Here is a 13465-nt window from a genome sequence, read left to right on the forward strand (position 1 = left end):
TTGTGGCCCCAAAGGTGAGCCGGTCACTCCGAGGGTCCACGGTGGGCCCCGGCTTGAGGCCATGAGGGGTGTGGGGGGAGGCCCGCAGGACTGACCCGTCCAGCCTGGGCTGTGGGTGTCCTCCAAGGTCTCTTGGTGGGCTGGTGGGGGCGGTGATCTGGGGGTCGGTGCTGCCCTTCCTGGGTGATTAAGCAGGTTCCCCTCCTGGGCAGCCGGCTCTGCCCCCGCCCCCAGCCCTGCGCTGCCCACCCCCGCGGGTAGTGTGGGTCTTTGAGACGCTGGCGGCCCGTGTGCTAATTGAGCTGCGCCTGGGGTCGCCTCTGGGCTCCGAGCGACTGATCTCACCTTCTCTCCCCTCTCCTTCCCTTTCATCCGCCCAGCTCCCGCCTGCCCTCCTGCCGGGCTCCCCGGCCCCTCCCGACGGGCCTGCTGCTGCTGCAGGGCCCGCAGCCGCTGGACAGCGCCGGCCTCCAGAAGTGATAGCTAATTGGGCAGAGAAAGGGCCCGATTGTCTGGCGGGCCGGAAGAGCGGGCGTGGGCGGCTGAAAGCACCCGGAGAAGGTGGCCAGCTTCGCCCAGCAGCTGCCGCCGGAGACGTTTGGAGATTACGTCAGCGCTGGGCAGGGGGGGCCTCCCGCCTGGGCCCTGACAATGCGGCCCTTGTCGGCCCCGAGAGCCGCCCGCTCGGGATGAATGGCGCGGGGCCTCTTCTCCAAGGAGGCTTCTCGCCGTCCCCGATCTGTCCTCTCCCGCCAGGGAGGCCCCTGGCTTGGGGCTCAGAGCGAACGGGCTCGGTCAGAGTGGGAGACCCCCGGCTGGACTGAGCTCGCGGCCCAGGCTCCTGGCCGCACGGCTGGTACTTGGCAGACCTGGACCTGGAAGCCGGTGCTCGGCCGGTCCACACGCTGACCACGCAGTGCGGGACTGCGCTCTGGGGCGCGCCTGCCCTCGGCATGGCCTCCTGGTCCGGGGGGAGCGCGGGCTCCGACCCGCTCATGTTCGTGTTGGCCATCATCCTGCTGGCGCGTTTCATTCTCTGGGCCTGCCTTGGGACCTACATCGATTATAGGCTGGCCCGGCGACAGCCCCGCAAACCCAAGGAGGACTAGGGCCTCTGCCGGCCAGGGGCCTCAAGCTCCCGGCGCCCAAGGGCTGTCCCTCCAGGAGGGCGCTGTCCCAGAGACGGCCTGTCCTGGGGCTGAGGGGGGGCACAGGGAGGGGCAGCAGAGCAGGCGAAACACTCCCTGCATCCCGCCCACGGGGCAGAGATGGACCGGCCCCACCTGGACTGACCAGGGCTGTCCTGGTCACGCCCCCCGTTTGGGGGATGGAGGGGGGGCCCCTGCCCATCTCTCCACCAGGTCTGGTGTCCTGTGTTGAAGTGAGTGATCCTGGGAGTGGGTCTTGCTTTAATACTTTCTCTGCTTCCAATGCTTTATAATGTGTTTGCAGGAAGAGGCGGGTGTGAGCCAGAGGGGCTGGTGGAGGGGTTGCAAGGACAGATGTGACCACATCAAAGCCAGCCCTGCCACCAAAAGCCACCCTCTGACTCAGTCTCCTGCAGGGATAAGTAAGCGCAGACAGTGCCCTGGTTTCCCCAGAGAAGACCACTCGGAGGGTCTCAAGACAGACATGAGACTCTGAGTTCAAGTCCAGCTCTGGCTGACCGTGGGCAAACTCTCTTTCCCCATCTCTTAGATGGACGCAATAGTCCCTGCCCCCAGCCCCCACTGAAGGTTATCAGGAGGGTCAGGTAAGGGGTGGGGTGAGCCATCCCCCCCACAAGATGCAAACTACAGGACATGTGGAGGACAATTTAATGGAGAGGTCACAGGACCCAGGGCCCACTGTTCCTTTGGGAAAGTGTGTGGCCGAGACACCCCTGAGAAGACGGACAGGCAGGGAGACTTGACGGGTGCCCCCTCCTGTCACACCAGCCGGTTCACACCTGACTTAAGGGGCAGCACGTGGTGGCTCGGTGCTTCCTGACCTGGCAGCAGATCTGAATCACCTGGGACATTTTGGCAACACCAGTGGCCAAGTCCCCTGGACCGAGAAGCATCAGCTGATTTGAGACGTTCCTGGGAGGCCGGAGCCTGGAGACGCCATGAATTCCAAAAGGACTTGGGTCAGCCTGGAGTCTTAGGTGGCCGTTAGGGGGCTGGAGTCAGTGAGCGGACACTTGGGCCCCCCTTAGCCGGGAGCCGTCCGCCTTGCAGCATCCTGGCAGAAGGGACCACAGGCGGGATTTGTTGAGGCCTGGTGCATGGCTGTCCTCTGGGCAGTTGTGACAGCCAGTGGCCAAGCAGCACTCGTGTCCCCCTGTGTAAGGACAACTGGCCACGGGGTCCTAAGGGCTCTTGATCGCCGGGTTCGGGGAGGGGGTGTTCTCATTCTCTTTAGGGAAAATGTCATCCGATTTTCTTTAAAATGACCACGTATGATTTTGCTGATCTCTCTAAGGAAGAGGAATCACATTCGCTGTCATGAGCATGTACTAGTGGAGGGAGGTTTGCCTGGTATTGCCAGGTTTTAAAACTAAAAGTCCCACGACCTGAGAAACCCCTCTGTCCTGGACAAAGCAGCCCCTTGGATGGAGGAAGAAGTCCGAGGTTCACATGACACACGCAAGTCTGGCCCATGGCTGAGTGTGTGTGACCTGCGTGTCCACATGGGCATGTAGATTTGAGGTTCACCATTTGGTCCACGAGCTAGAATCTGGGGGCTCTTGCTGGGACTGGGGAGGGGACATACTCTCCTGTTGGGGTTGTCCAGCAGGGGGGATGGAAGTGGCCAGCCTGGAACCATGGGAGAAGATGGGATTCTGCCAAGGTTATTTGAACCCCTTTCCAGTTACATTGACTGGTAGATTTTTTTTTTCCTTTTCCTTCAGCCAGTTTACATTGGTTTCTGTCACTTGCAACTGATGAAATTACTAGTCAGAATTTTGTCAGAATTACTCATCAGAGTACAAGCCCTCTGCATCCACACATCAACCGTCTATAGCCTCCTGACACATGACCACTCGACACACGGCGGCTGAGTCAAGAGAGGCTGTGTCCCGGTCCCACATAGACAGAGGTTGTATTCAGCTGCAAGTAACAGATACGTAGACAAACAGTGACTTAAACAAGAGAAGTTTTTTTTCTTTCTTTTTTGCATTTTTCTTTTACATGTAGCAAGAAGTCTGGCATTTGACATCCCCAGGTTGTGGTATGGTAGTTCCATATCATCAAGGACCCAGATCCTTCCATAGTTCTGCTCTGCCATCCTTAGCATGAAGTTTTGGTCTTCATGGTTACAAAAAGGCTGCAGCTACTCCAGGCATCTTGAGTGAATTCCAGGCAGGAAGAGAAAGAAAAGGGTGATAGAGAGGGACAGATATCTATATCAGGGAGGCAAAGCTTCCCAGAAACCCTTAAATTTACATGCCATAAACTAGAATTATGTCCCATGGCATCCCTAGATGCTGAGACGTGGTTCCTTGGCCTTTCTTTGCAGTCATTGCAGTCTTTATCCAGGACACCATCTTGGGTATTTGTGTGTCTTTAGTAGCAGTCTTATGTGCCAGCTTTGTCTGCCATTGAGAGACATCAGCTGTGTTCACCTGTCCTTGGCAGCTCCACCCTGGAGTCAGAGGGTGGAACGTCTCATGGTTCCTGGGGTTCCTAAGAATTTGTTCCAGTAAGACAGTCTAAGGATGAGAGAGACTTATTCCTTCTTAGAGCTACCTGGAGCTGCTTCTTTACTCACACCTGGTAGCAACAGACAAAGACTGTAGCACATGGAAGGTAGACTGTGAATAGCTGATGGCTAAGTGAATGACAGTGATGAGTAGCAGACGGATCAATGGAGGGGTAGCACGAGTCATTAACTCAGTAAGCCTCACTGGGCGCTCACAGCCTCACAACGTGGGAGGCATCATGGATACAATGTTGAAAGTGAAGTTCCTGCTCTTCAGGTAGCTTGCAGTCTGGGAGGCAAGAAATGGGCAGCTAGACTAGAGTATTAGACCTGCACAAGGCACACGAGGCTATTAACCACTACGGCTGTGGCCAGTGTAAATTAAGTTGTCCTATGAGTGTAAAGCACACACCAGATTTTGAAGGCTTGGCACAGAAAATAAGGTAAAATCTAATTAATAATGGTTTTCTACTGATTATACATTAAAATGATAATATCTTGGACACCTTGGGTTAAATAAAATATTACAATTAATCTCACCTGTTTCTCTTAATGCATTTTAGTGTGGCTACTAGAAAATTTAAAATTACGTATGTAGTTCACATTTCTTTTTTCTTTTATATTGCCCAGCACTGCAGCAGACCTTCATAGTGTAGTGAAAGTGCTATGATGTGTGAGTGGATTGTGTGTTATAGGAACAGAGAAGGGAGCTTCCTGGAGGAGGGGTCTTGAGTGATAACGTAACTACGGCATACTAGAACCTATGAGATGCAGCTAAAGCAATTCTTGGAGGAAACGTTATGGCCTTAAACGCCTTTATTAATAAACATGAATAAAAATGGATGGATGAAGCATACGACGCAATAAATTTAAAAAAGAACAGTGGCACAAAGCTGAGAGAAACAGAGGCAGAAATAAAGGTAAGAGAGGAAATTAATGTATCAACACGGATAGAATCAACTAATGTGTCCAAATCCTGGATTTCTTTCTTTCTTTCTTTTTTAAACATTTCTTCGGCATTCCTTTTCCTGTTCTTCTCCTCCTCCTCTCTTCTTCTTCTTCCTCATTGTGTTAAAATACACGACATAAAATTTACCATCTTAGCCATTTTTTTTTTTTTTTTGCAGTACGCGGGCCTCTCACTGTTGTGGCCTCTCCCGTTGCAGAGCACAGGCTCCAGACGCGCAGGCTCAGCGGCCATGGCTCACAGGCCCAGCCGCTCCGCGGCATGTGGGATCCTCCCGGACCGGGGCACGAACCCACGTCCCCTGCATCGGCAGGCGGACTCTCAACCACTGCGTCACCAGGGAAGCCCCCATCTTAGCCATTTTTAAGTGGTGTTTTTGAGGGGAAGACACCCAACAATAAAAGAGACATTATTAACGAACCCAATCAAGAAAAAAGGAGAAGAAAACACGCACAAAATTTAAAAGCCTATGGGGAAACAACTACAGAGACATGGAAAACTCAATTCCCAGGAAACAGGTTCTGGTGTATTTGAAGGGTTTTGAGAATTTGAAAACATAGGGAACACAATTTATAAAAAATGACCCCACAAGAGTTGTAATATCTACACAAATGGATTACCCTTGGAGAAACAAGTAGTTGTCCAAGTCTACCCTCCTTAAAAAAAAAAAAAAAAAAAGCATAGAGGTCCAGAATGTCTCAGAGGAAGACCCCTTATCACGCCAAAAAAGAACAGGTGATACAACACTACTTAAACTGCTCTAGCACATGAAAGAAGGACAGTTCCCATTTCTTTTTAATGTAGTAAACATTCATTGATGCCCAAATCCACCAAAGGTAGTACAGAAAGAGAAAACACATACCAGTGTCACTTAAGAATATTGATAAAAAAATGTAAACCACTGAATTAAGCATCATATTAAAGGGATAAAACATGGTGACCAAGTGGAGAGTGTTCCAGGAATGCAAGGATGGTTGAACATCAGAAAATCCGTTAATGTAATTTACCATATTAATAGCCCCAAAGAGAAAAAATTTTTTGATAACTTCCTTTGATATATTTCCAAAGGTATCTGGATAACATTCACATCCAATCTCAAACTCTGAATAAAACAGAAGTAGGTAATATACTGACATGTTTTTAACCTGAAAAAATAGTTCTCTCTTAACAGGAAAAGTAACATCATGATTAACAGGGAAATACCAGCAGCTTTTCTGTCAAAACCTGGAGTCAGGAGGAAGATGTTCATGACTGTCTGAATTTGTTCTGGAAGCACAGCCAGCACAATTAGAAAAAGGAAGAAATTAGAGGTATGAACACTGGAAAGGAGAGGATGCATCATTATTTATAGTGAGATGGCTGACTTTCTCGGAAAAACGAAGGAAAATCAATGAAAACAACTGGTAAACAGAATTCAGTAAAGTGGGTGGGTCTGAATCAATATGCCGAAACCACACACACAGCAATTTATCAGGAGACGTGGTGGCATGAAAAATCCCGTTTATAACAGCAACGTAAAGGACAAAATATCCAGGAGCAAACTTCACGACAACGTGTTAGCCACTGTAGGTGGTCAAGTTATTTCCTTTTTTCTGTTTCTGTTATTTCCTTAGGTGCCCTAGGTGAGATTTATTGTGGACATGAGGCCCGAGGCTGGCCACCAGGAAGGAAGAGGCCTGGGCCGAGGAAGCTCAGACCTGACCCTCCAGCAGAAATCCCACCACGCCCATCTCTCTCGCTTCCTACTTTGATGCCCGGTGACCTTCAGGAGAAGCTGGCACCTTTGCCACATTGCTGCCCACGCTTGTGGCCTGGGGCTTAGAGAGGCCATGACCACTGTGGCAGCTGGGGCTGCACGTGGACCTTCACGGCACAAAATCTGATGGTTCCCCTGGAGTGGCCTCCTGGGCTGTGCGCTCTTGTCTTAGCCAAGACAGCACAGAACACAGCCGCCACCTTTTCGTGGGGAGGGTGGAGGGGTGCTTACATGCAGGGCGGCTAACTGTCTTAGGACTAAGGGATCTGGGGCTCCAGGGCACATGGGATTTCAGTGTTAAAACCAGGAGGTCTTGGGCAAACTGGGATGGCTGGTCATCCTATTTCTAAGACCTGGGTAGTAACGAATGAACCTACCCAGAGAAAGTTCTGGTCTTTGCCCTCAGCTTCTGGGAAGGGATTTCCGGGTCCTTGGAATGTTCTGCCTGGTAAGAGTGTCTTTGTTCACCTGGGACCTGGGGCCACGTTAGACAGTCTAAGGATGTGACTTGGGATGGGGGCTCTGGGCCATATGCAGTGTCTGCTCTACCTCCGGAAGGGCTGGGGACTGATGAGGGGTCCAGTGTGTCTGGGGCATGGAGCCCAGTGACAACTCTGCAGACCAAGGCTCAGGGGGATCCCTGGTTGGCGATAGATACTCCGAGTGTGCTGCTGGGAGAGCTGGCGTCATCCTTAACTCCACAGGGAAGGATGACCAGAGCTCCATGCATCTCTGCCCGAGGCTGATTTTAATCTGTCCCCTTTTGCTGTAATAAACCACAACTATGAGTATAACAGCTTTCCTTGAGTTTGGAATCTTTCTAACAAATGATGGAAACTGAGAACCGGGGGACCCTGCAAACCTGCAATTGGGATCAGAAGTGAGGGTGGTCTTGGGGACTCATCCTGGGTTTGGCATCTTCCTTCTCCTCCCTCCTCCTTGAAAAGTGCAGAAGGGCATCCTGTGAAAAGCGAGTCTGCCTCTCACCTCTCCCCGCAGCTATCTGACCCCCTCCCGAAATGCATCCACTGGGCTGGGTTTCTCGCGTCTGGTCTGGAGCTATTCCGAGTGCTTGTGAACAAATACAAATGTTCACCCCCGTCACCCCCGCTTTCGCCACAACTGGCAACACGTTCCTCATACTCTTCCTATTGTCCTGCGTCAGTTTTTGTGAATTTTCTATTTTTTTCTCTAATGACCATGTATTTGTTAAGAAACAAATGAAGAAATGGGTGGGTTACACATCTTGGAAAAGTGAAGCAAGGGGGGCGCCAAGGGATGAGGGTCTGGGGGGCGTTTAGGGAGCAGATGTTGCCTTGTGTGTTTAGAGTGGGGTGAGTAGGGAAGGGGCACCTGGAGGGGGGGAAGCAGGGCAAAGGGAGTGTGGTCCCTCCGTCTGTGAACCAACGGCATCACTAGAACTGCCCTCCCTACCTCCCTACCAAAAGGCTGCGCAGCCGGGGAGCAGGTATTTCTTCTGACCCCAGAGATGGAGGAGACAGGCGGGGGGCGGACACCAGGTTCTTCCCCTGGAGGAGGCGGGTTAGCGAGGAGGACACAGCTAGGCTGGTGCAGCAGCAGGGCAGTCCCCTGCAGCCAGTCTGTGTGTGTGTGGGGGAACAGGACAGGGTGCTGAGACCTCTAGAAGCAACTCCTTCATCCCCGCCTCATGCTCCCCAGGTGGGACATGACAGGTGCCACCCTCTGCCCAGCTGCCTCTTTTGCAGGTGCATCCCGGGCTTCCTGAGACGCTCTATTCTGGGGGAGCAGGTGGGTGGGAGTGACCAACTCACCACCCGGCCAGGCATCGGCCCCCGGGTGCGGGCAGAGCAGCCCAGCCCCTGGCCCCCTACCCGGCCTGGCCTGGTCTTGAGAGCACCCACTTGGCCTCAACCCACTCCCCCGAGAGCAGCCTGCGGAGCCCCTGTGGTGGAGATGAATCACTGGTTCTAAAAATAAAAAGAGTTAAGTCATGAAACAGTGTATTTCCTTTTTAAGCCAGACGTGTCTGCCAAGGGATCCCCAGCAGTTTGGTGTGGCAGGGAGGGCCAGGAGCCCCGGGCCACCGGAGACTCTCTTTCACGCGCTCACACCCACCACAGGAATTAGCACCTGCACGGGCTCGGCACTCGGCGGGATAGATGGATGAGGGGGTCCCTGCCTCAGCGGCTCCTGGTTGAGTGGGGAAAATAGATGACTTGAGAATAATGCCCACATCGGGCAGACAGCCCTAAGGGCTATAGCCACGGGGCAGAGCGTCACGGAGATACACACAGGGAAGGGGCGTTAATCCTCTCTCAGGGTGTGGGGAGAGCTTCCCGGAGGAGGTGTCACTGGAAGGAAGACTTGGGCTGCTCTGACAGGCAGATAGAGGAGGGGTGGTGTGCTAGGCAGAAAGGACAGTGTGAGCAAGGGCTGGGAGGCTGGGTGTCGTGGCACAGTTAGGATCCTCGTCAGGACTGCTCAGGTCACCTGGTTACACGTGCAGATTCCTGGCACCCCCCAGACCAGCTGGCTTTAAATCTCTGAGAGTGGGCCCCCGAAATAGGGCTAACAAGCTACCCCAGGGGCTTCCCATGCTCCTCAAGTTGAGATCCACTGGTCTGGGTGCTGGATGTGTAGAGGAGGGAGTGAAGATGTACAGTGCAGGGTAGGTTGGGTCCAAATTGTGAGGGCTTTGACTTTTACCTAGGAGTTAGGACTTTAGCATACGAACAGGAGGTAGCCTTCAAGGGAGTGACGATCCTGGATCCGTGCTTGAGGATGCTTCCTGGGAGCGATGAGGGTGATGGGTTGATGGGGTAGGAGGTCCAGGGGTTGGGGAGGGGACAGAAGCTTGGGCAGAGGTCGGGGGGCTGGACCATGGGAATGATGTGAGAGGAAGGGTCGGAGGTCTGAGACATCGCAGGGACAGGGCTTGGGCCGCTTCCCTAACCCCCGGGGGTTCAGGGAGAATCCTGTGATGGTCGCTGGGGAAGCATGTGCAGAGTTAGCAGTCACGGGGGGGTTACGTGCTTGTCATCATCACTGGAGGAGGGGGAGCGGGGCGAGAGCTGAGTGCTGGGCCCCAGAAGCCAGGGGCGGAGGGTTTCTGGAGATGCCCAGTGGTCAGGGGCAAAGAACGGGGTGGGAGGACTTAGGGGCGTTTGGGGAAATCCTTGGAGAGAACATCAGCACCTGGTGCTGGACGTGCCAGGAGGGACTAGAGGTCGGAGGTGCGGGAGGGAGCTCTGCACGGATCCACCCGTGGGGAGGTGACCATCCAGGGCTACGTTCTGAGCCACCGGTCACCTGGCTTTGAATCCCTTATCTTCTCCTCTCCCCACGTGACCTGGGCACAGGTTTTACCCTCATGAGGACCAGGTTCCTGTCTGCAAAACGGGGACAGGACAACTGTCTTCTGCAAAGCTCTCAGAGCACAGGCAATGCACACAGCCTGTCCATGTCAGATTGCAGGAAAGCCCAGAAGCGTCCCCGGGGCTGTGTGCGCCAGTGTGTCGGATGGGACTTTTCTCATTGTCTCAGGAATCTGGCTGAAGCCATGCAGCTGACAAGGTGATAAGAGCCCTGTGTTCTGGAGAGGTGCGAGGCTCTTTGTTCCGTCTGACTGAAAGAACAGAATGTCCCCAGCTGTCACCCCCATCACCCACCTCCAGCTTCAATGGGGCTGGAAAATGGGTGCCTGGGGGTCATCGGTTAGTGGGTGCTGTGACATTGCAGGTGATCCTGTCTCTTCTGGCCAAGCCAAAGTTGGGAGGTAAAACTGCTCAGAGCCTGGGGCGCCTGCAGGGAGCAGGGGGTGATGATTTCTGTGATGTGGAATCGTGGCTGAGGGTCGCTGGGGGCTCAGAAAGTGGTGGGAGGGTAAAGGCGGGGAGAGCTCGTCTGGAATTCCCTGGACCTGGGGGTCACACATGAACGTAATCACTGGTACCTGCTTCTCTGCTGTAAATTCAGGGGACTGGAGGCTGGCTGGAGCTGCCCCTATGGCAGAAAGAAGAGAGAGGCAGAGGGGCCCCCTGCACGGACCCCCTCAGTTATGGGTAAGTGTGGCAGAGACTCTGAATTTTCCCACAGGGTCGAGTCATTGCCCCCATCATCCTTACGGATAGGAGCCCTGAGGCTCAGCTGAGCAGCGTCACCAGCTAGAGGCCACTTCCCCAGCTCTCCCTGTGGCAGGTATGCCATGAGATTGGGCTGTGGTCAACAGGACATGCAAGAAAGCGATGGATGAAGCTGTCAGCGACCCCCTTGAAAAGGAAGTGATTCCCTTGGGTGTGGATGAGCGACGCAATGGAATGAACCCAGTTCCTCGGGCAGCCTCATCGCGTGGAGCCCCTGGCCTGTCTTGGACCACCCTCAAACTCTAGATGGTCCCAAGAGAGTTGAAAGTCCATCGTATGTGTGCTGTTGTATTTTGGGGCTCTTTGTTACAGCAGCTTTGCCTGTGCGCTGACTAATACAACAGGGATGACGACTTCCTTGTGGACCAAGGGAAACTGAGGAAGGCAGTGGGTGGAAGGCTGGAGCCATCCTTCAGGGACACCACTCCTGCAGGCAGCCTGCTGGAGGAGACGACCCCCAGAAGTTAGAGTCTATGGGGTGGAGATTTGGGGGCAGGAGATGAGGAGGGCTTGGAAGGTCACAAGAGGTCAGCCAGACAGCACTCACGTGGGTCCCCAAAGAACCCACAGAGGTTCCAGACGGAGGGCTAGCGTCTTGCTTTTGCCACACAGCCTGGATTATAATCCTCCCAACCAGGTAGAAATGTCTCCTCTGCCCCCACCCCTCCTTTCAGGCCCCAATTCCTAGAGAAGGGGAGATGGAAAGGAGAGAAAAGGGACGGACTGAGGTTCCCCCCGCTACCTGAGCCATGGGACTGGGCTGAACTTGGGAGAGACAAGGTAAAAGAATGTTGAACTAGATGTGAGAACATGGAGCTGATTTGGACTTGATTGGATTTATTGATACCCCCAAAATGAGTCTTAATGATGAACTGAATCTTAATTATGTTCTCATACAAGAAAATGACTGACAAGCTCTGGGGATCATACTCGAAACAGCAGGAAGGGATGGTGAAGGAGATGTCACTGGGCATGTGTGAAGCCGTGGATGGAGGGAGACAAAGCTATTGTCTGTTCTGGGGCTGTTTGTTATACAGCTTGGTCCATATCCTAACTGGTACACCCTTTCAGTAAACCTGCTACATTCAACCTCCTCATTCGTAGGATAGACCCTGACTGCCTGGCCTACGGCACAGAGAGCCAGAAAGTGTCAGGACACACAGAACACCTTTGTGCTGCCCGTTCCTCTAAGGCTTACCTTCTCTTCGCTTCCCTGTAAGCCTTTGAGGCCAAGACCCATGATGATGGCCTAACACGATGCCCCATTTTCATCCTCCTAAGAAGCATTTGCTGCCTGTCAGGAGAACAAACTCTTTGGACGTCAGCCGTTCTTGTCATGACCTCAGAGAGACAGAAATTAGCAGGAGAATCAGAGAGAAATGGCCACCCTCTCCCACCCACTTCCTCTCACCATTGATAACGATGGGGGTAGCCTTGGCGGGAGTGTGCGCTGGAATCTTCTGGATTCGGTGTGTGGTGCGTCGCCTCACGCTTTGGAATCTGTTTGGCAAAGGCCTGTGCTTTGGGAATTTGAAGCCGGCCGAGGTGGGCTCGTCCATTTCTGGAACTGCTCTGGGCTGGGGGCAGGTGAGGAAGTTTCCTTAGAGCCCCAAGGTCTTGGGATCGAGTGAGCTGTCTCTAGCTGATCTTGGGGACGGGCAGGCAGATGGATGATCCTAACGTAGCCGATGGCAGTTCCCCTTCGCAAGATGCCCGTGGGAGCTCTTCCCCCACCTCCCTGGCTGTCTTCATCCACATCCCCGGGGCCCCCGAGGTATGTGGTGAGCGCTCACCACAGCGGTGTGGACAGCTGTCTGATTGTGGTCTCACCCCACCCTGAACACATGCTTGACAACCCACTCCTTCCCAGCAGATTGGGCGGGGGCCAGCGGAGAGGGAAAGAAAACACTTTGATCCATCCTCAGCTCCCAGCACTTTGTAGGAAGAACAAGTGATGGAAGAGTCCCACACACCAAAAACGAGAAGTCAGGATCATGGGAAAATAGACGCTAAACAAGGAAGGGGAAGCCAAGGACGAGGTGGGGTAGGAAACAGGCTCCCTCTGGTTGCTCTGGCCAAGCTGCAAATTCCTGGCAGCCAAAGGGAGCAGGGAAAGAATGAGAGGTTTAGCATGTGCACAGCCATTGGAGAAAGTATGCCACTCCTCAGGAACAGTAGATGTTCCCTAGCACTTATTTGTAAAAGAAATTTGTCACAAGGGGCTTCACCTAAACATTACCGGGACATTTGGTGATTGTATTAGCCAAGGTTTTCCGGACAATCAGAACCACCAGGGTGTGTATATATATAAAAAGAGATGTATTATACGGAATTGGCTCACAGGATCACGGAGGCTGGCAAATACAGACTTTCCAGGCTGGAGACCCAGAAGGCCCAATGTTCAGTTAGAGTCTGAAAACAGTCTGCCGTGGAACCAGGAAGAGCTGATTTTGCAGATGAAGCCTGAAGGCCGTCTGCTGGAGAAGGCTCTCTGGCTCAGAGGAGGCTGGGCTTTTTCTTCTAGTCAGGTCTTCACCTGATTGGGCGAGGCCCACCACACAGGTAGTGCAATCCATAATCGGGTCTACCAACTCACATGCCATCCCCATCTAAAAACACCCGCCCAGACACATCCAGAATAATGTTTGATCCATTATCCGAGCACCCTGTGGTCCAGCCAAGTTGACACATAAAGTTAACCATCCCGGTGATGGTCAGTGCTGTCCCCCATCTCTACAAGTGTAGTCATGTACTGATCGGGCAGGGCCACCAGACACAACTCAAGAAAGCACTCAAGGGGGTCAGGCCACGGTTCTCATGGAGGAGGGAGAAGCCCACTTCCCCTTGGCCACAGTCCATCTCCAGGGCTGGTGTACATCTGAGATTCTCCAACTAGACTGTTGACCAGGCAGACGTGAGACATTGCCATCGATT

The 13465-nt window shown here is 53.3% G+C and overlaps 1 protein-coding gene across 1 annotated transcript; it reads left to right on the plus strand.

The window, feature by feature from the left end:
• The first annotated feature begins 953 nt into the window (after window positions 1-953).
• Window positions 954-1109, plus strand: SMIM38 (small integral membrane protein 38). Its single transcript, XM_060017561.1, has one exon. The coding sequence runs from the start codon at window positions 954-956 to the stop codon at window positions 1107-1109; it is 156 nt and encodes a 51-aa protein (XP_059873544.1).
• The last annotated feature ends 12356 nt before the right edge of the window (window positions 1110-13465 follow it).

This window comes from Delphinus delphis, chromosome 8 (assembly GCF_949987515.2).
Source record: "Delphinus delphis chromosome 8, mDelDel1.2, whole genome shotgun sequence".
In the NCBI taxonomy this organism is placed as follows: Eukaryota; Metazoa; Chordata; class Mammalia; order Artiodactyla; family Delphinidae; genus Delphinus; species Delphinus delphis.

Bases quoted from the DNA above. Each gene is read 5' to 3' on its own strand.
- SMIM38 (XM_060017561.1), top strand. From the start codon at position 954: ATGGCCTCCTGGTCCGGGGGGAGCGCGGGCTCCGACCCGCTCATGTTC.